The 21390-nt window shown below is 33.7% G+C and overlaps 3 protein-coding genes across 3 annotated transcripts in view; 2 read left to right on the top strand and 1 right to left on the bottom strand.

Annotated features, from left to right (window-relative positions):
* Window positions 1-754: 754 nt before the first annotated feature.
* On the top strand, window positions 755-7548 carry LOC120218606 (ubiquitin carboxyl-terminal hydrolase 16-like). Its single transcript, XM_039215540.1, has 11 exons — window positions 755-1357; window positions 2062-3445; window positions 3536-3624; window positions 4299-4384; window positions 4474-4636; window positions 4730-4850; window positions 4983-5140; window positions 5848-5932; window positions 6012-6224; window positions 6740-6801; window positions 6879-7548. The coding sequence occupies exons 1-11, from the start codon at window positions 1074-1076 to the stop codon at window positions 7291-7293; spliced, it is 3060 nt and encodes a 1019-aa protein (XP_039071471.1). The 5' UTR covers window positions 755-1073; the 3' UTR covers window positions 7294-7548.
* A 3961-nt stretch (window positions 7549-11509) lies between these two features.
* Window positions 11510-12383, bottom strand: LOC120218607 (AT-hook motif nuclear-localized protein 28-like). Its single transcript, XM_039215541.1, has one exon. It carries the CDS (start codon window positions 12366-12368, stop codon window positions 11547-11549), a length of 822 nt encoding a protein of 273 aa, XP_039071472.1. The 5' UTR covers window positions 12369-12383; the 3' UTR covers window positions 11510-11546.
* A 4244-nt stretch (window positions 12384-16627) lies between these two features.
* The window catches only part of LOC120218604 (BEACH domain-containing protein B-like), a 34680-nt gene continuing 29917 nt past the window's right edge, over window positions 16628-21390 (top strand). Inside the window, 4 exon segments of the mRNA XM_039215539.1 lie at window positions 16628-16824; window positions 17254-17473; window positions 17749-17812; window positions 18492-18726. Coding sequence (XP_039071470.1) covers window positions 17358-17473; window positions 17749-17812; window positions 18492-18726 — 415 coding nt within the window. The 5' untranslated portion in view covers window positions 16628-16824; window positions 17254-17357.

The raw sequence follows: 21390 nt of genomic DNA on the forward strand, positions 1-21390 counted from the left end.
AAGACGTTGCTTTATTAAGTCCTTCTACTATTAAAAGTTAGAAAATGATCACTCAACTATTCATATATTTCAAACTCGTCATTTTTCATTAAAAAATAACGGTCGTTGAGATAGACGTTAACCTGTTGATTAAGATATGATAAAATTTGATCGCAGAATCGTTTGAATTGTATAATTATTTGAGATTTTAGGATCAAATGTTATTATATCTCGATCAATAGGTTAACGTCCAATTTAGATAGCCGTTAATTTTTTTTTTTTAAAAAAGAAAGGACAAGTTTGAAATATATGAATATTTGTGTGATCATTTTATAATTTTTAATAGTTGAGGCACTCAACAAAGTAGCAACCTAGAGTTTAGGGGCTATTTTATAACTGTTAATAGTTGAGAGACTTAAAAGAATATTTCTATATAGTTGGGGGACCACTTGTGGTAATTTACCCAAGAATAAAAATAGATGTAAAACCGGTTCAACCCGTGCCCCCACCCTGATCCGAATATTTGATGGCCAAAGAATTCACGCTTCTCGATTCCTGAAGACAAAATTCCTTTCCCTCGACCACCAGTTTTCCCTTTATAATTAAGGAAAATATAATTTTTTTAATTTAAAATATTGATATTTAACTACTAATTTAAATGTAGTTTTTTAATATTATTTCTCCTTTTTATTGTTCTTTCTCTCTGTTAAAAACTCGATCTAAAAAAAGAAAAAAAATTGTTGTCTGATAATCAGCCGAGCTGAAGAAGAAGCTTAAGCTTTCACCTTTTTCGCTAACTCAAGCAATATTAACATTCTTGTCTCACTGCCAATCCCTTTTATATTTGTTTATTTTCTATTTTATAAAATAAAATTCTCGACTGATTTCATTTTTCGATATCACGGTTGCGGTTCAACGGTCTTTGTTTCAGTCCAAAATCAACGGCTGCGGTTGCATGTCAGACGGCCGGACTTAGTTCCTCCGCGAGAGCGACCGAGAGGGCGAAGTCGTTGGAATCTATGTGTATTGGTGAGGTAAGGAAGTTAGGATTTGCCGTCTCCGTTGGAGGCCTATTAATATCGGGTGCAGGATAAATGCTTCTTGTTGGGGATCTAGGGTTTTCGAGCCCGGTCCTTTTGGTCTCCCTCGTCCTTCCTTTGATCGGCTTTTTCATTAGGCGGAAATGGCGGCTATCTGTAGCCAGGCAAGCGGAGATCCAGAGGCTTTTGATTTTGGCCTCGGAGGAGACCGCTAGGGCCGAACTTGAAGCCACTGTTGGACACGGTGCGGTTTCCATTTCGCGGAACTATCACCAATGCGCCGTTTGTTATCGTCCTACTACTACTCGGTGCGCCCGCTGTAAAACTGTTCGATACTGGTATGTTAGCTTGTTAATTTCGGGTTATTTTTCTAATTTATTTAGAATTGTTTTCTTTCTTCATTTAGGCCATTAGTTTGAGATTCGATTCTGTAAACCGTATGCAATTGAAAGAATATTGATTAGATGAGTGCTTCAATTAGCGCAGTGCAAGTGCTGGTCTAATTCAATACGCTGTAACCTGGATACATGTATGGTAGGCATATAATTGGGGCAAAAGGTTTGTGTTTATGCGGTGAGAAACAAAGCAATTTAGAGAGTTGGTGAAAATGAATTATAAACTCAACATCCACAATCTGTCATTGACGGGAAGGTTGTTGTTAGTCTTAAATGCTGCTACATTTTGATGGATAGTTATGCCGATTTTCAACAGATGTTTTAGTTTGTAAACTTAACATCACCTTTTTTCTTTGTTTCCTTCTTCGCTTGCAGTTTAAGAGTTCTTTATTCATTTTTTCAGGTCATGCATTTTAGGGGTTGACTTGTTTAAATGTTTTTTATGTAAAAGAAAAAAATATCTCATTTGTAGAATAGTTTAGCATTTTCCCGTTACTTTGCGGTAATGTTATTGATGTGTTTTACTGATTGGATGGGACAACAATGGTAACCTATTGCTGTATCTAGCATTACTTTTCTGATGATACCGTTCATTATGTACAGTCTCTCAGTAATATTTTGTTTACATCAAAATTTGGATGTTTCAGTTCTCCTAAGTGTCAAATTATTCACTGGCGTCAAGGTCACAAGGAAGAATGTCATCCACCTCCAATTGTTGAACACCAAAATCATGATGACGAAGGTCATTATGGTCAGAAGGCAATAGAAGAAGACCAACATGGAGACGACTATGAAACCGAAGAAAAGTTGGATGCAAAGTTAACTGGAACAGCCTCCACAGAATCTGCATTGTTTAACTCCACAACAGAACTTGCATTGTTGAGTTCCTCTAGCTCTTCTGCAGTTTTACAAGGGAAGGATAATGATGCAAAGGTTGAGTTTCATGCTGATGGGGAAGGTCTGAACTCTGCTTCTGAATCTTCTGGTGCTTCATTTTCTGGATTCTCATCTTCTGCTGCTGGTAGTGAATCATCTGGTGATGTTTCTGTGTGTGAGAGCATAAGTTCAGATGAGCCTGATAAATTAGATAGTTTTCTTTCTGCTGATGCTAATCTTGACACATTTTGGACTTCGTCTGTTGTCAACAATTTGGATCAAACCAATCCATCATCTACAAAATTTGTTAGGCTGATAGAGTCTGTAGATAAAAATTCTAAAATAAATAAATTAAATCAAACTAAGCCTGATCAAAGTGGAGAGAGCCAGTGCAGAGCAATTAGTCCTTCAGGGTCAGGTGGTAGGGATATGTGTGAGGACTCAATTGCTGAGGGTTCTAGATTGTCTTCTGATTTTTGGGACAGAACTCTGGAATCAGTTCCATCTACCAATGTTGCTAACAATGAGTCTTTTAACACTTATCATAAAGACGTTATAGAGGCCTCACTTGATTCTGGATCATCCTTACATTTTTCTTTGGCTTTGTCTGGAAATGCTTCTTCCTCACATCCACACAGCTCCAAGGTGAAAGATACCAAATTGGATGATGCTCCTCAGGGTGCTACTACTTTGGGGACAGCCAAGCTTTCTAATGGAGTAACTTCAGAAAATGTTGTTTTAGGTTCTTCGAATGTCAGAAACTCCAAGTCTTCAAATTCTGAATGGGCTAACTACGTGGAGTGTAGGTCTAACAATATTCAGCATGCCGCAAAACCCAAAGAAGCTACCTGTACAGATGTTCCACCAGTCAGTGGCTTGCCGTCCTCATGTTTTGAAAAATCATGCTCTACTTATGTCATTAATGGACCTATCAACGCTTCTCATACATTAAAGCCATCTGATGCTTATTCATCCAATGCTAGAGTGCATATTGTCCCCAGTGTGAAATCTGAGAAAATTGACGATGATCCTGCAAATGTTGCTAAATTACCTCAGGTTTGTAAGAATGGGTTGAAAACCTCTATGTTGAAAGTTGTTGATCAATTAAGAGGATCTAAATTGCCAAAACGCCATCAACTTGGAGCTAGTAATGAGGTTGGTGGAAAATATAGTGATAAACTTAAAGTTGTTATTTTTGAAGCCTAATGAGCCTTTGACATATTAGCTATTTTTTGGCCTTTGCAGGAAATGTTTTCTTATGAAAACTTTGTCAAACTTTATAGTTGGAATAAGGTGGAACTGCAACCACGTGGCCTTATAAACTGTGGAAATAGGTAATATAAGATTTTTTTACTGTGATGAACGGTTATGGAAAAAATATACTGTGCTTAATTTGGTTTTATACTATTGGCTAAATCCATCAACACTGTTGCACATTTGGTGTTTCCAACAGAACCACCATGACGTTTATATGTATAGCACCCTCATAACAGCCCTATCCTAAAATCACTATTCTGAAAGGTTATAAATCCGGAACAGTGTGAAATATTTTTAGTTAAGTATGACGATCAAGAAAAATAAATACAAACTAAAACGTAAGCAATATTACAGAAAATCATCTTCTCCCATGAGGTTTAACAAAAAAAATTCAGTAAAAAAAATACCCCATATATCTAGTGTGACAGAAAAGACCCATCTTTTTTATAGCTAAATAGCTGCAATATTTTTCAAATTTAACATTGAAACTTGCAGAGTATTTTCCAGAAGAAAAATGAATAGACTTCTAGTATAGTCTGGGTTAGACAAGTCCAATTGTTGTCTATTTTCTGCATCAGGGAACAATATTGCTTGATAATGTTCCTGCCTTGTACTTCTTCTATTGGGCATTCCTTACATGCATATTTTTAAATTATGAGTTTTCATCATTTAAGTAGTGTTGGACATTGGATGTTTATATTTTACTTTTTTTGTCTTTTTCTGTTGTTAATGTGCTATTTACTTTGCACAGTTGTTATGCCAATGCTGTCCTCCAATGCTTGACTTTCACTCCTCCTCTGACTGCTTACTTTCTTCATGGACTCCATTCCAAAGCATGTATGTCCCTCTAATGTTTCCGAGCTGGAATTATTACATTTTTGTGTTTTAATGTAACATGTTGGATGACTCTTAATATAATTTCTTAGGTGCAAAGAAAGAATGGTGCTTCATGTGTGAATTTGAAAATCTAGTTTTGAAGGCTAAAGATGGGAGATCTCCACTGTCCCCCATAGGAATACTTTCCCAACTACAAAACATTGGTAGTCAACTTTCTAATGGGAAAGAAGAAGATGCACATGAATTTTTAAGGTGAGATACATTTAGCAATGTTTAAATGTTTACTTCATGAGAAATCCTTTCGATAAAGTTGAACTAGTTGATTGATGAATTTACATTTGGTAGGTATGCTATTGATGCTATGCAATCTGTTTGTCTTAAAGAAGCTGGGGTGGTTTCATCAAGTTATTTAGAAGAAGAATCGACTTTAATAGGTTTAACATTTGGAGGCTACCTTCGGTCAAAGGTAATATCTAAGACCAATCTATGTTTTGGCTGCACTTCTCTTCTTTGTGTCATGCACTCAAGGTCATATCTGGGTAAGAGTTTTGTTTTAAAATGCAAATGTTGCATGTAAACTTGTTACTATTGTCTACAGATAAAGTGTATTAAGTGCCAAGGCAAGTCTGAACGACATGAAAGAATGATGGACCTTACAGTTGAAATTGAAGGAGAAATAGGAACCTTGGAAGAGGCACTTCGACGGTTTACCAGGACAGAGATTCTGGATGGAGAAAATAAGTACCAATGTTGCAGGTTGGCTCGCTTACATTTTAATCTTTCAAAAGTTTAGACTATCAATACAATGCAAAGACTTTTGAAGATGAACTTTTATGGAAATAATCCTTTGGTTGACAATTTAACTTTCGGAGAAATAAGGTGGGAGGATTGGCTCAAAAACATAACCATTTTTTTTTCTTTGGTTTCAATTTTTAACTTGGAAAAATTGTCTTTGTTTGTATAAACAGTATACTCCAAAGAAGCTATAGGTTGTATTTTGATGCTTCTTGAGATCAAAATTTCTTTAAATTTTAGAAGCTAGAGTGTACATATTAGATTAGTTTTTCTCTGCTGTGTGATGTGATCATGCAAAGGTAGCTCCTTGATAGTTTTCTTCTTCGTTTTGGCCAAAATTTCATTGATAGTTGAAACGTGAACTCTATATTTTATGATTTTGTTAGATCTATATGCTGAAAATTAAACAAATAACAGAACTATGGAATTATAATTGTATGTGAAAAATATTGTGCTTCATCAAAGATTGATAAGTGGCATAAAGTTACTCCAATGATAAATTTTATTGAACATTTCCTTTTTGTTGAGTTTTTGTGTTTGTTGACATTGGTGGCTGTATTTTGCAACTACATTCATCTGCATGGTTGCAGGTCCTCAATAAAATTTACTGGTAGAAGGCATCGATTTTATAGTTTTGCTCACTTTTCTGTCTTTGATTTTTTTTTCAGATGCAAATCTTACGAGAAGGCCAAAAAGAAGCTGACAATATTAGAGGCTCCAAATGTTCTTACAATTGCTTTGAAGAGATTTCAGGTACACCATTCAATAAAGAATGTTGTTTTGTTCTTTGTTTTTGCAAATTCTAACAGTTTAAGTGTGTATTATGTTGCAGTTCGGTAAGTTTGGAAAGCTTAACAAAGCAATTCGATTCCCTGAGATCCTGAACTTGGCACCATATATGAGTGGGACAAGTGATAAATCACCCATATACAAGCTCTATGGTGTCGTGGTCCATTTGGATATTATGAATGCAGCATTTTCGGGTCACTACTTGTGCTATGTTAAAAACGCACAAAACAAGTGGTTTAAAATTGATGACAACACGGTATGTTCTCTACAACTATCTTCTGTTTACCTTAAGCCATTTCATTTGTTTATTGCATGCAATTTTCCTCAATCTATGTTTTCATCGACATTATATTTTGGTTACCTCTCTTTAGTTTTTGTAGAATCATGTTCTGTTTGAGCTTCCTAACTTAATCTGAAGGTTATTGCCATATGTAATGGTTTATCTGTTGTTGCCATGCTTGTAATAATCATTGATTCTTTTAAACGCTTCACTTTAGTTAACAATCACTTAATTTTCCTGTATAAAAAGATTTATACGAAAATTCTCCCTCTTTCTTGGAAAGTAAGCGAAAGGTGACTTTGTTTACCAACTTTTGATTCTGGATTGAATTAAACTTTTAAGTAACTTTTGCTCATGATTTTCCCCCCTTTTGTCTGATGAACCAATCCTAGCCCTCTCATGTTCTGTCTTCATGTTACACACATTATTGTTGTATTCTAATTATGTTGAATCGTTCCTCAAGTTTTTTTGGGTCGATGATAATTTGGCAGGTAACTTCTACAGAACTCGAAAGGGTTCTAACAAAAGGAGCATATATGCTTCTTTATGCAAGGTAAAGAATCTGTTCCTCAGTTTGGTTTTTAGTTTATAAGTTGTCATTGCTTGATGCTTTAGGAAATTATCTTGCAGGTGCTCACCCAGGGCCCCAAGATTGATGAGGAACAGAAACAAGGCCATTCCATCGAGGGTTAATTCAAAGAATCTGCTGAAGTCAAGTTCTTTGACACATTCTAGTCTTGATGAATTCTACCCCAGCTTGATTCATCGAGATACTCATGGGAGCATTGGATCTTTTTATTCAAAATTCAATCATCTGCAAAGGATTTTAGAGGACTCATCGTCAAGTGACAGTTCTTCTCTTTTAAGCAGCAACTCTGATGAAGGTTCCTGCTGTACTGACAGCACACGCGATTCTAACAGCGCTGATGACTTACTAGATTCTATATTCGGTGATTCGATACATGGGTTTAACAGCCCATGGAGGGGTTCTGATTCCGATGCTTATTCATCTTCCTCGTCTTCCCCCCTTTACTCGAGGCATTAACCCTGTGCTGATTTTGACCGATATGCTTCAGGTTCACCTGAAATTCGCAACTCTAGAATGAATGGTGAAGGTAAGGGAGATGATCCTTTTTCCCACTCCGACCTGAGTAAACAGTGTAGAGGCAGCAGTAGGCCTAGGGAAACTGACTCAGAAAGATTAGTAGGGTTTAACCCTTTAAATGATGCATCTTTTTAGAGAAAATCAACGAGGGGGAAAAAAGAACAGATTAAAAATCTTATTATGAGATATCGAATTTTAAAAAGAGAGGTAAATAAGATATTGTTTTGGGGGGAGGACGGCTGTACATGATATGTACTTACTCTTGTAGTTAGCTTAGCTTTGCTTAAAGATAGCAAATCCACCCCCTTTCTGTTCACAGCTTCACATTCTCTTGGTAATAAATAATACGCCGGCCATTGACTCGGGTCTCGGTTTAGCATTCTTGTTGGCATAATCATTTGTATACAAGCGTTGGTATATAAGTGTACACATAATCTTTAACATGTAATGTGTTTTTTAAATAAATTTGTGAAATACAATGAGTAAAAACAGTTAATTTCTTATAAAAATGGTATGAACAATGAGATAATGGATGTGTACGGGTCAAATGTGTTTTATACATAAACCCAATGTGATGAATAAGTGTTTAGAGTCTTAATCATTTGATAATGGACATTCAAATATTCTGCAGTCATTGGTGTTCGAATCTGGGATTTTAAGGAATAAAAAATTATTCTTTTAACCATATAGGTCACTTAGTTCATACAACATATGTATAATTTCATATATTAAAATTTTAGAGATACAAAATTAGATAGTCACTATAAAATATAAAAAAAATACTAATTATATTGAAATTTCAAATTTTCAAGAGGTGTGATCGCACCTCTAATCCGCTCGATCCATCCTAATCTAGAGAAGTCGTCACTGTGAAGCATGCATGTATTTTTATCAATGCAAACTTTCCATAGCAACTTGGGGTTAACATAGGACCATCACACTAATTGTTCAAAGCAAAAGATACACATGGGCATGAGCAAATTGCATAACCTTGGTTTTTGGTTCACACACGTGTTTTTAACCCGTGGAAATGGAATGGATTTCATTTCAGGTTTTGCTTTTTAGTACCCTGAGAAAACCTTGAGCCATCATCTTTGAATATGTCGGGTCAAAGTAATTAGAGACAATCAGACAAATCAAAATGGATGGTTGTCTTAAAGATTTTGTTGTCTTATAAACAGTGGTAGCGCCCGTCTCCATCTTACCGTCAAAGATCAAACAAACTAAACAACTTACCAAAGTTGATTTGTGCCTCTTTTGATACATATATAAGATATGATAAATTATATCTATAATTACTTAATTATTATTTCTTTTAATTTTATCAATCGGACTACTTAATTATTTAAATATTGTCAATCAAATTATTTATCGTTAATATTTACCGGAAGAGAATTGTCCGTCTAGCTCAGTTGGTAGAGCACAAGGCTCTTAACCTTGGGGTCGTGGGATTGAGTCTCATGGTAGACAATTCATAATTTGGAGGTCTCCCACAAAGTTGCTCTCAACCTGGTGTGGGGGCAACCTACTATCCTATCTCCCCTTACCCCATTACATATGGGAAAAATGGTCAACTAATTTTATTTACCTGAAGAGTTGATGTGGCTATTAAAAGATAAGCCGAAAATCTGACTTTCTCCCGGTCTTACTAAGTATATATATGCAGTCTGTAGATTAATTAACAATCATTTTGGTTAAATTATTCACAAACTACTGCTAAATGGCAACGCAGCAATTGATTTGTTCTGAACTTGAGAAACCTAATCTTAATGGGCACTGAAAATTGTCAATTGATTTAAATATCTGTCAAATTAATTTATGAAACTAATACAGTACTAAGGACTCTTTTCTGCCTGACTAAAAAGAATAATGCTGAACTCATCGAGTAATTTCAATAGTAGGAAGAAATGTTATTTTTTTAAGGTCTTGAGTAGTTACGTCTATAGGGTTTGTGTGTTATCAATTAATTAAAAAAGTTTTGAATAGATACTATTTTGTAATTACTCTAGACTCTAAAAGAAAAAGAATGTTCCTACAGCTAGCCTTATTACATTAGACGTTTATTTCAATTTTAACGACAAAATGATCAATCTCTAATGATATTTTAGTTAAGTGAACTATTTATAATCTTTAGAGAAGATAACATATCTATTATCAAACTTATAATTCATTGACCTAAGGTGTAGTTTACCATATTTAATATCTTCCATTTCTATATATATATATTACTTTCTTTCTTTATGTCAAAGAAAAACTATTATTAGGGGAAAATGTCCCTGAAATTCAAAGTAATCTCACCATTACCAATCATCAAGAAACCTTAATTCCATTCATTAGAAGACAAATATGCGATAAATGATAAATTATTAAAATATTCATATTTGATATATAAAAGATATATATATATATAATAGTTAAAATGATAATACATTATAAAAGCTTAAATTTAAATTATTTAATTGTATTTCTAATATTGTATATTTATCTTATTTAAGAGTAATATTTGATATAATCAGGGGTGAATATTCCATCTAATCAAGTTGAGTCAAATGGAAAATGTTTGGAGTTAATTTAGTTTTTTAAGTATGATTTTATTATTTAAATTTTATTTTATTTATTTTTGAGTTGAGTCAAATTGAAAATATTTGTTCAAATTTTTTTTATATATATATTTGTTCAAATTTAAATGTACCTATTTATTATGTTATGTATTGATTGATTCCGGTTTAAACAATTATTTTTAATCTGTAGTGATATAAGAGCATGTGGTACAAATTTAATGAAAAATAAACTTAAAACCAAGAAAAATTAAAGAAACAAGAAAAAAAATGCAAAGTTAAGGGATTAACTTGCAAAAAGATGAATTAAAGTTATATAGGTATTCTACACTGGTCGAGGAACATGCGATTCAAAATTAATAAAAAATTAGTCATAAAACGAAGGAAAATTGAAAAAAAAAATCATAGTTAAATGACTAAATTATTAAAACAATGTCATTTTACTTTTCAATTTTTAGATTATTCAAAATTTATAAATTCAAACTGAAAACCTAAAAATAATTTAAAATTTAGGAAATAATCAAATTAAGTTTTACTTACCCTTACATGCAATATTGATGTATAAATTTTCATGTATAGTTGATAAGTTATAAAGAAATGTTTTACTAATCTAAAAATGAAATTTAATGAACTTAAAAATAAATATTAGTAAATTGATTAGATATGAAAATTGAAATATTAGAATTAAGGGTAAAGTAAATATTTAGTCACCTATTATATTTTGATTTCGTTTTGATCACTCAACTATTATTTTTTTTTCAAAAATCATATCTAAATTTATATTTTAGTTTTGTTTTGGTCACCCGTCGTCAAAAAAATAAAAAAGGTAAACTACTCAAATGACCACTTAACTATGTGATTGATATCGATATGAACATCATTCTTTCAATTTTAGTAATATGACCACATAACTATTTAAGTGGTTTCAATGTAGCCACTTGTCGTTATAAACAGATAGCATAACTGATGTGGCTGTTATTGACTAATGACGAGTCAAAGGTCCACATCAGCTACACCGTTTGTCTTTAATGGGAAGTGACTACATTGAAACTACTTAAATAGTTAATTCATATTAAAAAAATTGAAAGAATGGTGTTCATATCAACATCAACCCCCTAATTAAGTGGTCATTTGAGTAGTTACCCAATAAAAATCCCCACGTCAGCATGTTTGTTTATTTTTAATGTTGAGCGACCAAAACATATAATTATGTATGGTTTTGAAAGAAAAATAATTAGATGACCAAAACAAATCCAAAGTGATAGTTGGGTGACTAAATAAGAAGTTTACCTTAGAATTAATTATAAGGTAAACTACACATTTAGTACCCTAACTATCACTTCTATTATATTTCAGTCATTTAACTATTTTTATTTTAAAATCATGCATAAAGTTTCATTTCGTTTCGATTTTAACTTTCAGCAACAAACATATTGGATAATTCAATACAACCTTCAATTAGAAGTTGTTACTTCAAAAGTTAAACATAAAAATATGAAGTCCTGAATTATTTTACATAACAAGGCAATTAATGATAACATTTCTGGCAATTAGAAAACTGAACTCCATTCATTCACAATGATCCCCAACGATGAGTCCTTTTTCTGATAAGAAAAACTAAAGCTTTCAAACTCATCAGTAAGGCAGTTGAGGCGGTGGCGGTCTAGCGGTTGGAGCCCAAATCACATCTGATCCACTGCCGTCTTGACAACTATACATCGAAACTCCGCAAGATTCTGAACCACCGCCACCATGACCGGTACAATCTCCACCGCCACCAGAAAACTGCGGCGACTGACCTTCACCATCTCTGCCAGACGACAACGAATTCCTTCTTTCTTCTGCCACTCCTGCTAACTGATGATACGAAGGATTGTTGAACGTGGCGGCAACTATAAAAACGGTGTCAGCCGCCACCAACGAGCCAGCCACGAACCCTCCGATGACCTGCCCTTGAGGACCCGCTAAAGAGATAGAGAACGTGTTGGGGACGTTATACGACGTCGTTGGAGGTAGGACCGTGGCCGATAGGGATAAGATGTCGAATATGCCATGGAAAGTTACGATAGCTCCCGGAGTCGACGAAAGTTGACGCAGAGTTATGTTCGAAACGGACCCAGACCCATTAAGCACGCAGATTCCAATGTTTCTCCGACGAGAGAAGTCGCAGATAGCTTCGACGAGGTCATTCCCACCAGGGATTTCGAGAACGTTAGGATTCATGGCGGGGTTGGGTTCCCGAGATACGATGACAGATTGCTTAGCCTTGTTTTTGGAACCCGGAGGACGACCCCTTGGTCTACGGACCACTTCAATAGAAGCTCCATCGGCAGCGCCAGTGCCGCCGCCGTTGCCAGCGCCAGCGGGAGGGTATTTGGAGTCGTCGTGAGAGAGGTGGAAGGGATGAGAGTAGGATTGGTGAAGTTTAGAGAACATGTTATTGGGATTACCTTTCATGGTGTGGGGATGAGATTTCTATCTCCTTTTTTAGAAAAATAAATTTCCTTTGTCTATTTGTATGATTGATGAGATTTGGGATGAGAGTAGAATTGTTAAAGGAAAATTTCACTTGATTCTTTATTCCACAAAACACAACTTTTAAACAGGGTGTGGTGTTATATATTTTAGTTATTTCTTAAGAGAGAAATTCTAATTAAAAGAAAATCGATCTTAAGATATAATAGAAAAAGATAATAAAATTAAAATAAATTGTATAAAAAAAATACGAGTTGTTTGTACATTCTATCAAGTTGGGGTGTACAAATTGGCTAAACTCTCGAGATAACGTTCTCAAACAAATTATTTCACGAGATAATGCTCTCCCAAGATTAATTGCTCAAATAGGGTGAAATCTACAGTGTTGGCCGTAGGTCGCCATGCCTTCCGGGCGACCTACTACGTGGCCAGCCATGTATGTCCCCAAGCATAGGTGGCTCATAGCTCGTCGGGAAGACATGGCAACCTAGTAGATGACATGGTGACCTACGACCAACACTGTAGATTTCACCCTATTTGAGCAATTAATCTTGGGAGAGCATTATCTCGTGAAATAATTTGTTCGATAACGTTATCTCGAGAGTTTAGCCATACAAATTCAACTTGTTTTTGGGAGAACTTGGTTGAGGATGTTAGCAAGTTGAGGATGTTAGCAAGTTGTAGTTGAGTGAGAAGGACTATCATATTGTAACCTTCTCTAATGAAATGCATCTCAATATTCTCTTTTGATCAACAATTTTTTTTTATGTAATCATCTCCACACTTGATGATTGTGTTGTAATATTGGATGATAGTTATCTTTCTTATTAATTAATGATCATCAAGTCGAGTCTCAAAGAATCTTTAGGTGTTTTTTGTATTGCCTCCCAAAGTTCCTTAGTTGATTTGTAGACGTTAAAAAATAGTTTTGTCATTTTTGATATAACAACATGAAATTTCAAAAAAAAAATTGAAGACACGAATCGAATGTATAACAAAATGAGTTCCTAAACTAAAAATTAGTAAATTTTTTAATTTCAAAATATTGGGAAAATTAATTTTTTTTAGTAAATAAGTGTTTAAACAAAATTTTCTATGTTAATTCAAGCTCAAATTGGCCATTTTTTTTCACAGTTTACAACTTTGTCCAAATAATTGTTTTGATTATTGAACTTTTAAAAAATTAAAAAAAATCATTAAATTTATCAAATTATTACAAAATAATAATTAAATTTTATCAAATTATTTCAAAATCATCATAAATTTCAATTTCTATCTAATTGTTACAAAATAATAATTAAAATTTTCAAACTCTTACACTTATTATAACATCCAAAATGATCATTTTATGAAAATTTGAACGATTGTTTTGGTCGTTAAATTATGTTAAAATTATTGTTTTGGCCATTAAACTTATAAAAATTATAAAATGATCATTAAAATTTATCAAATTATTACAAAGTAATAAATTTTATCTAAATGTTACAAAATATTCATTAACTTTGTCGAATTCTTACACTTATAATAACCTTGCAGTGACCATTTTGAAATCGTTTAATAAATTTAATGATTATTTTATAACTTTTGAAAGTTCAAGGACCAAAAAAATCATTTAAACACAATTCAGTGGTCTCTGGTATGCGTTACCCATTTATTTTCGGGACTACTAGTATTATTACATTGGGAACAAGTGCAATACTTCTCAAACCTTTGAAGGGTGGATCATGAGATTTTGGAAGTATTTGAAAGGAATGCACCGGATAGAGGAAGATCTCATTTTGACCCTTTTAACTAGCAAGTGCAACACTTCTAAAATTATTTATTTTTGTATTTAACGTGACACTTTAACTTTAAAAAGAAATTCATTTTAACCCGCTAATTAATATTTTATGTTATTGATGCAATTTTATTAATATTTTCGGGTCAAGTAAATTATGTGATCTAATGAATATATGGATGAAAGTTTCAAGCTTTGGGAAGCTTATCATGTTCTTAAATTAGGGATTTCAATGATGGAAACTTATTACTCTTCTGGTTTCAACATCATTTCTTCTCTTGATCGTAAATATTTTAATCTCATTTTTCCAGACAGATAACTACTTGAAATTCTTAAAGCTCATCCCCTTTTTGTTTATAATCTCATTGAAGTTTATATAGTATGGAAACATGTGATCAGGGCAACTTTGATGGAAAACAAGGCGTTCATGGAAACGAGAATCCAACCACTTTCGTTGAAGTTTGACGAGCAAGTTTCGATGGAATCGAAGCTGAATGGGTTTGATGGTCTCATAGGAGCTCTGTACACAATGAGGAATGTGAGCTCATTGCTTTTAATGATCTTGCTTTATGGGATGGTCCATTGTTGGCAAGAGTCAAGCTTTTTAAGAAGGGGGAGCGTAGGGCGATTCTTTTTAAGATCGAATTTCACGATATCGATGACGTGGTTGCAAAAAAGGGAGGCGGAAGAGATAAATTCATGGTTTTCAGAATCGGATCGGTTAGCGAACCGATCGTGTTACTGGTTCACTGATCCAATCGGTCTGATCGGTCGGAAGAATCGGACGACGTCATAATTATTTAAAAAATTAAATAAAAAACCAAAAATATTTAATAAAAAATATTTTTTTTATATCATAAGTCATATTTAAAGCAAATCATAACATATATAAGTTAAAAACCATAAAATCAAGTGAAACAAAATGATTCAAATTAACTACAACATAATATTTAAGGTAAAACATATTAAATAATAAATATAATTATATAACTATAATTAAAAAATAAATTTGAGGTTAAAAAAATCATAACAAAATGATATTGTTTAGTTTATTTTTTTTAAAACAATCTCACATGACTAAGAAACATAGAAGAACATCCCAAAAGTCTAAAGAGTAAAAATATGAGAACAAAACAATCTCACTTTGCTAAGAAACATAAAAGCGCATCACAACTAACTTCTATAAATAATAGAGGTAATTTGACATTCAAAATTATGGAGCCTTTTGGTGAACATTGAGTGAACTATTCTTTCACTTCAATCAAGCTCGAATTTTAGGCTTCAATCGAGCTTCTATTTTTTTTTGAGTTCAAGCCTTTTTGAGTTCAAGTTTCAATATTATATTTCGAGTTTGAGTTGAACTTGATAATTTTTAGCTTGTGAGTTTGAGTTGAGTTGAACTTACTTTTAAAGTTTTCAAGTTCGAGTCGAGCTCAGCAATACTCGAGTTCGACTTGGCTCGTTTAACAAACGACGTTCTTTGGTTTATTTAAAAAAAAACAACAAAAAACAAAAATCCCGGTTTTCAGCCGGTCCGTATTGAACGGTTCAGCGGTTTTGACCGGTTCACTAACAGCGGTTCAACCGATTTAAATTGAACCGGACTAAACAACGATTTCCGGTTGAACCGATCGGTCTGGTCCGGTCCGATTTTCAAAACAGAGGATAAACCCATTTTTAAATTAGTTATTTCCAACTCTGCCATTAAAAATCAAATCAGCACTGACTCAGCTTCAAACGGATAGATGTGACTTGTTTGACGTGCCACATCAACATAATTAACAAAATCGTCGGTTAATGACAAAAAAACGTTCATAAAAAATTATATTAACTTATTGAATTAAAAATTACATTAAATACAAAAGTAATTTGAAGATCACATTAATATTTTTAAAAATTCAATTAAAGTTTTATTTATATAATTATCCAATTCAAAATTATGCATAATAGTACATATTTTACGATTATATATATATATATTCAATATTCATCCTTAATTTATAAATCTCATTTTACTTTTTATAATTTTTAGTACACCTTTTTAGGTAGTTTTACTTTTACCTATAAATCAAAGTATATTGCCGTGTATCTTTGTATATAATATTACTAAAATCTATATTAACTGAATTAAATTTAATTAGCCTTAATTGAAAATTTTATTTTAATAAAGATCAAAACAAATGAAAAGAAAGTAAAACAGGTCATCATGTCGTAGTTTTTCAATTTTTGTCCTCCGAGTCGCATGTTTAATGGATTTCACTAACGAAGTTGGCCCAGTTAGGGCTCAGTTAATTTGCCCAACACACAATAAACCGACACACGATGTCGTATCTAAAACGTCGACGTTGTACTTAGGTTTAGTTAGTCAAGTCGTTTTATACATGTTATCATTCGTTAGGGTGAATCAACAGCTTCATTAATTAATTTGAACCCATAAGCTAAAGGAGCAAGTCTCGAATTAAACTATCCAAATATCAGTCTCCTTCCTTCCTTTCACCTTCTTCTTTGTTCCCTTTACTATTTCTTTTTTTATTTGCTAATTCTCTCTCTTTTAATTTCTCACTGAACTCCATTGAAACTAGCTCAAGAAGACCATCGGAACTCAGATCTTGCATCATAAACCCTAGAATTCAACACACAATTATAGCCGTTTGATCTGATCGGGGTATTTTTCTTTTTCTTTTTAAAAAAAATTATGCAACCAACGACTGCTTTTATATCTATCGTCTCTAATTTCATTTTGCTTTAGTGATCGGCAAAATCCATTGAATTTCTCTTCAATTTTCTCTTCCTTTTGAAGATTCATAATATTCAATAGCGTGCCATTGAATGTTTGATATTTTGAAGGATTTTCGTGGAAATTTAATAAGTACGGTTGGCGTTTGTTAATTAAAATACTTCACTCTTTCTTTTTTATTTTTTGGCTTAGGATTTTTCTGTAAAAGAAGAGGAAAGTAGATTTAGAACTTAGGTGATAGGTATTGAAAAAGCGTGAATTACAAAAATTATCTGTTGCGAGTTATTTGGTAAACTGAATTTATAACCGCCTAGGTTACTATATTGAAGCATTTGAGTGTGGGTTGATATGTACAGCTGGATTGATCTTCGGCTAAAAGTGATGGTCTGGAATGGCAATCTGTTTTATTGATTGTTGGATTGTGAAGCTGTAGTTACTGCAAATCTTTGCGGCCAACATGAATATTGTGAAAGGTGTGGCCGACCTTATTCGTCGTACATCTAGTGGCCAAACTGGGGATTCAGGGGCACAAGGGGAGAGGTTGTCTCCTCCTACTCCAAGGATTCGCTTCAGGTACTAGTGCTTGATACTTTTTTTCCTTTTTTCTTTTTTAAATTTACAAATTCTCATTTTATGTGGCATACGACCGAGTGTTTGAGTGAGAAAAATTTGGACATGCTCTAGCACTTTAGTTTAGACTTACTGTTTAACAAGTTTGATTAGTTACTTATTAGATTTTGTTGGTGCTCCTTAACCTCCTTTTATTCAAGTTGAACTTTATTAGGTTTTGTTGTTGTTGGTGTTCTATTTTTATTTTTTATTCTTACTCTTTTGGTATTGCCTTCCAGTGAAGTAGATGATGAGGCAGTTTTGAGTTCATTGTGGGAGAGATATGAGAACACTGTTGATAAGGTATGCCCTTATGTCTGAAAGTTTTCAAAATTCTATTTATTTATTGTAGTTTCAGTAAATCTTTATAGAATTTATTTACCCATTTGTATCAGTTCAGATGTGTCATGCATTTTCTTTTCTAGATTTAATCCAAGAGAAAAAATGTTGTGGTAGCAACTTAGAAGGACGTGATAATAATCTAGACTGAAATTCAGCCACATTTTAAAGTAAGTGTGTTCATCCTGCTAAATAATTTATAAGGTCTAGAGAAGAAACTTTTCTAGACAATGAGATATAATCTAAACTACGATTTGGCTAACTTTAAAGGATGTGCTTTTATTCTTCTAAATAAGTTAGACAAGAAACCTGTCTTGAGTCATTGAGCATTGGAAGCTTGTTTGCAATCATGTAGTATGCTTAACTACTCTCAATTTTTAGGGGATTTTCAATGTTGCTGAACAAGAAAATTTCACTATGCTGTTTTACGTGTTTTCTCACTTTAGGCTATGGCAATTTTTTTATCAATTCATTATTTTTCCCTTCTTAAATTCAGATCTTTCTAAGTAAGTTTTTTTTTATCAAAATAGTTTCCTTCGGTTAAAAATTTAATGTTAAAGGATTAATTTTCATCTTTTAGGTTCTTTTTTGTTGATGGGTATTGTTGCTAATGGATTTATGTCCCTGATTTGCTTGATTTTAGGTGGAAAAGAAAAGGTTGTTTCATGTTTTCCTAAAGCAGTTTCTGACAGTATTCAAGAACTGGGAGCCTGTTAATGGTGGCCAGCTGCCAGAAGCTGCTTCAACTACTGTTCCACTTTCCGGGTATTCCACAGGAGTTAATGATGTTGTTTTTGGCTGCTCTGCTGGGCATCCCGCTGAAATCATTTTGACTTTGATTGAAGAGATTGGGAAATTAACCACTGTGGTCTCCGATTGTAAGTTGATTTATATCGTCTGTTGGAGTTTCTTTCATTTGGGCAAACTCTGTCTTTTGTTGATAGGAAGAACTTTTAGCTTTTAAGACAATATTAGGAAAAAACACAGAAATTGGAAAATCCAAAAATAAATCGAAAAAAGTGGATTCCCGTTATTCTCAAATATTTGTCCATTATGCAAAATGATAAAAAAATTTAACTAGATTTTAAAAAAAATTAAAAAGTTCCATATGCAACTAAAATTTGCTATGTATTAGTTCAACTTTAAATCTTTCTTCATGGTTACTTTTATTGGATGGATCTCTTGTAATTGATAAAACTCTTCTCTATGGTACTCGGCGTTACTGTCACGTTCTCTATTGAATCCTGAAAAGCATTTTGTAAATTGTTTGTAAAGTTAAATGAATCAGGGGGCATTATATTTTGGAAATGATTATAAGTAGAGATTGTTTATATGCTGTCTTTTTTTTTTGGATAGGAATTGAAGGCCTCATTAAAAACCCCCTTCATGATTAAGGAACTCAGATTGAATTCCTTAATTAGAGGAAGGAGGAAAAAAGTGCCTTATACTTTATTAATAAAAGATACATAAGATTTACAACATCAAGATAAAACCCTTACAAACAAACCTACAAACCCAAAATAAAATACCCCAAAAACAAAGTAAAATTAACCAATACCAGACTTGGCCAACCCATCAGCCTCTATATTGGTTGTCCTAGCCACCCATCTAATAACTCCCTCCACTTCTTTAAGTTTAACTGCTATATGCTTGACAATGGAGGCATAAAAAACAGGACACATAGTTCCATTCTTGACCCATTCCACTACCATTTTACAATCTGATTCTATAATCAACCGACCCTTAATACTTCCTCTCACTGAATCAAAGAAATATAATCCCTCATTAACAGCCTTTAAATCCATCAAAATAGGTTGACCCGGACTAGTAGCCTTCTTAAAAGAACCTAAAAGTAGACCTTCTTCATCTCTTAGAATACCCGCAATTCCACTGTTCTTCCAATCAGAACTGGTAGCTGCATCCACATTAATTTTGACAAAGCCCTTAGGAGGGGGGACCAAGGGATGGTAGAGACAATCGAGTTGTTGAGAGAGAAACATGTATCCCCAAGGGAAGGGTAATTTACAACTTGAATCCAAAGAAATGACGGAATCAACAAACTTAGCTAAGAACCAAGATGCAAGCCTAACTCTTGCTAAGAAAAATAAGTTAGTGTGATCTAACTTCCCTCTTTCGAAAACGATATCATTTCTAACTTTCCAAACAGTCCAAATAACAACAGTAGGAATAAAGTTCCAAATAGCAGAGCTGGAATTTAGTTCTTCCCAAGCTAGAAGGAAGTTATGCGCATTACCATGAAAGACCGAACTAATACTCCAATACTGCAAAAATTTATTCCACAGAGACCACAAGACAGAACAAGAGAAAAATAAATGAGAAGAGGATTTATCAACCAAATTACATAGAGGACAAGAGAGATCTACAATATCCGTAACCCCTCTTTTAACCAGTTCAGTCCTCACTGGTAGTTTTTGAAGAACCACCTGCCACATAAAAACCTCAATTCTTGGTGGCACCAATCCTTTCCACAAAATTTTCTTCCAAAAAGAATTCGCTTGTGAAGTCGGGGAACAAATCTTCACACATGGATTCACAGAATAGACACCTGTCCCGTTCCCTTTCTAGATCAGAGCATCGCTGGTCTTTTTAGACAAACAAAAATTAGAAATGATTGTCATCATATTAGTCCACTGTTCAAATTCCCAGTCTGCCAAACTCCTCCTCAATTGAATATTCCAAATCCATCCTAAAGAACTAAACTCGCCGAAATCAAGCAATTTACCACTCTGATTTGAAGAGATAGCAAATAGCCTTGGAAAAGAGACCTTAAGAGGGCAGTCCATTGCCCATTCGTCCTGCCAAAAAACGAATAAACTGTCCACTACCAACTTGAATTCTGCACATACTTCGAAACTTTGAGCCAAAAGAGTCTTCTCTGAAATGAGTATTAACCACTGAGCTCCAAATCCAAGAAGATAGAGCTGGTATCTTGCCGTTGAACCATAATGAGTAAGGATCCAGATTGTATTTAGAACATATCAACCTCCTCCAAACAACATTCCTTTCATTAGCAAACCTCCAAGACCATTTCCCCAGAAGAGCTCTGTTCATATTTATAATATTCAACACTCCCAAACCTCCCTCCTCCTTAGATTTGCACACATTAGACCAACTAACCCAATGAATCTTGTTTCTATCCATTCCACCCCATAGGAATTTAGACATTATGTAATTGAGTTTGGAATTAACCGAGGAGGGAATTTTAAAAAGAGACAAGTAGTAAGTTGGAAGTGAACAAAAGAACCGATTTAATTAAGACTAACCTCCCTACCAATGAAAGAGTGGTAGCTTTCCAACCTGCAAGCTTCTTGTTAAAATTTAAAACCACCAGATCCTAAAGAGAGGAAGATTTCCTAGTTGCACCGAAAGGCAAGCCTAGATATTCAGAAGGAAAATTTCCAACTGCACAACCAATAGACGAGGCCCACTCCTCTGCAGCCGTATTAACACCAAATAACATGCTTTTCTTTTTTATAAAAAAAAAACATGCTTTTCTTCAAATTCAATTGAAGACCAGATAT

Source organism: Hibiscus syriacus, unplaced genomic scaffold (assembly GCF_006381635.1).
Source record: "Hibiscus syriacus cultivar Baekdansim isolate YM2019G1 unplaced genomic scaffold, ASM638163v2 tig00110198_pilon, whole genome shotgun sequence".
Lineage (NCBI taxonomy): Eukaryota > Viridiplantae > Streptophyta > Magnoliopsida > Malvales > Malvaceae > Hibiscus > Hibiscus syriacus.

Bases quoted from the DNA above. Each gene is read 5' to 3' on its own strand.
- LOC120218606 (XM_039215540.1), top strand. From the start codon at position 1,074: ATGCTTCTTGTTGGGGATCTAGGGTTTTCGAGCCCGGTCCTTTTGGTC. The intron at 4,851-4,982 runs GTAATATCTAAG...TATTGTCTACAG, and splicing joins GAGGCTACCTTCGGTCAAAG to ATAAAGTGTATTAAGTGCCA. The intron at 6,225-6,739 runs GTATGTTCTCTA...ATAATTTGGCAG, and splicing joins TTAAAATTGATGACAACACG to GTAACTTCTACAGAACTCGA.
- LOC120218607 (XM_039215541.1), bottom strand. From the start codon at position 12,368: ATGAAAGGTAATCCCAATAACATGTTCTCTAAACTTCACCAATCCTAC.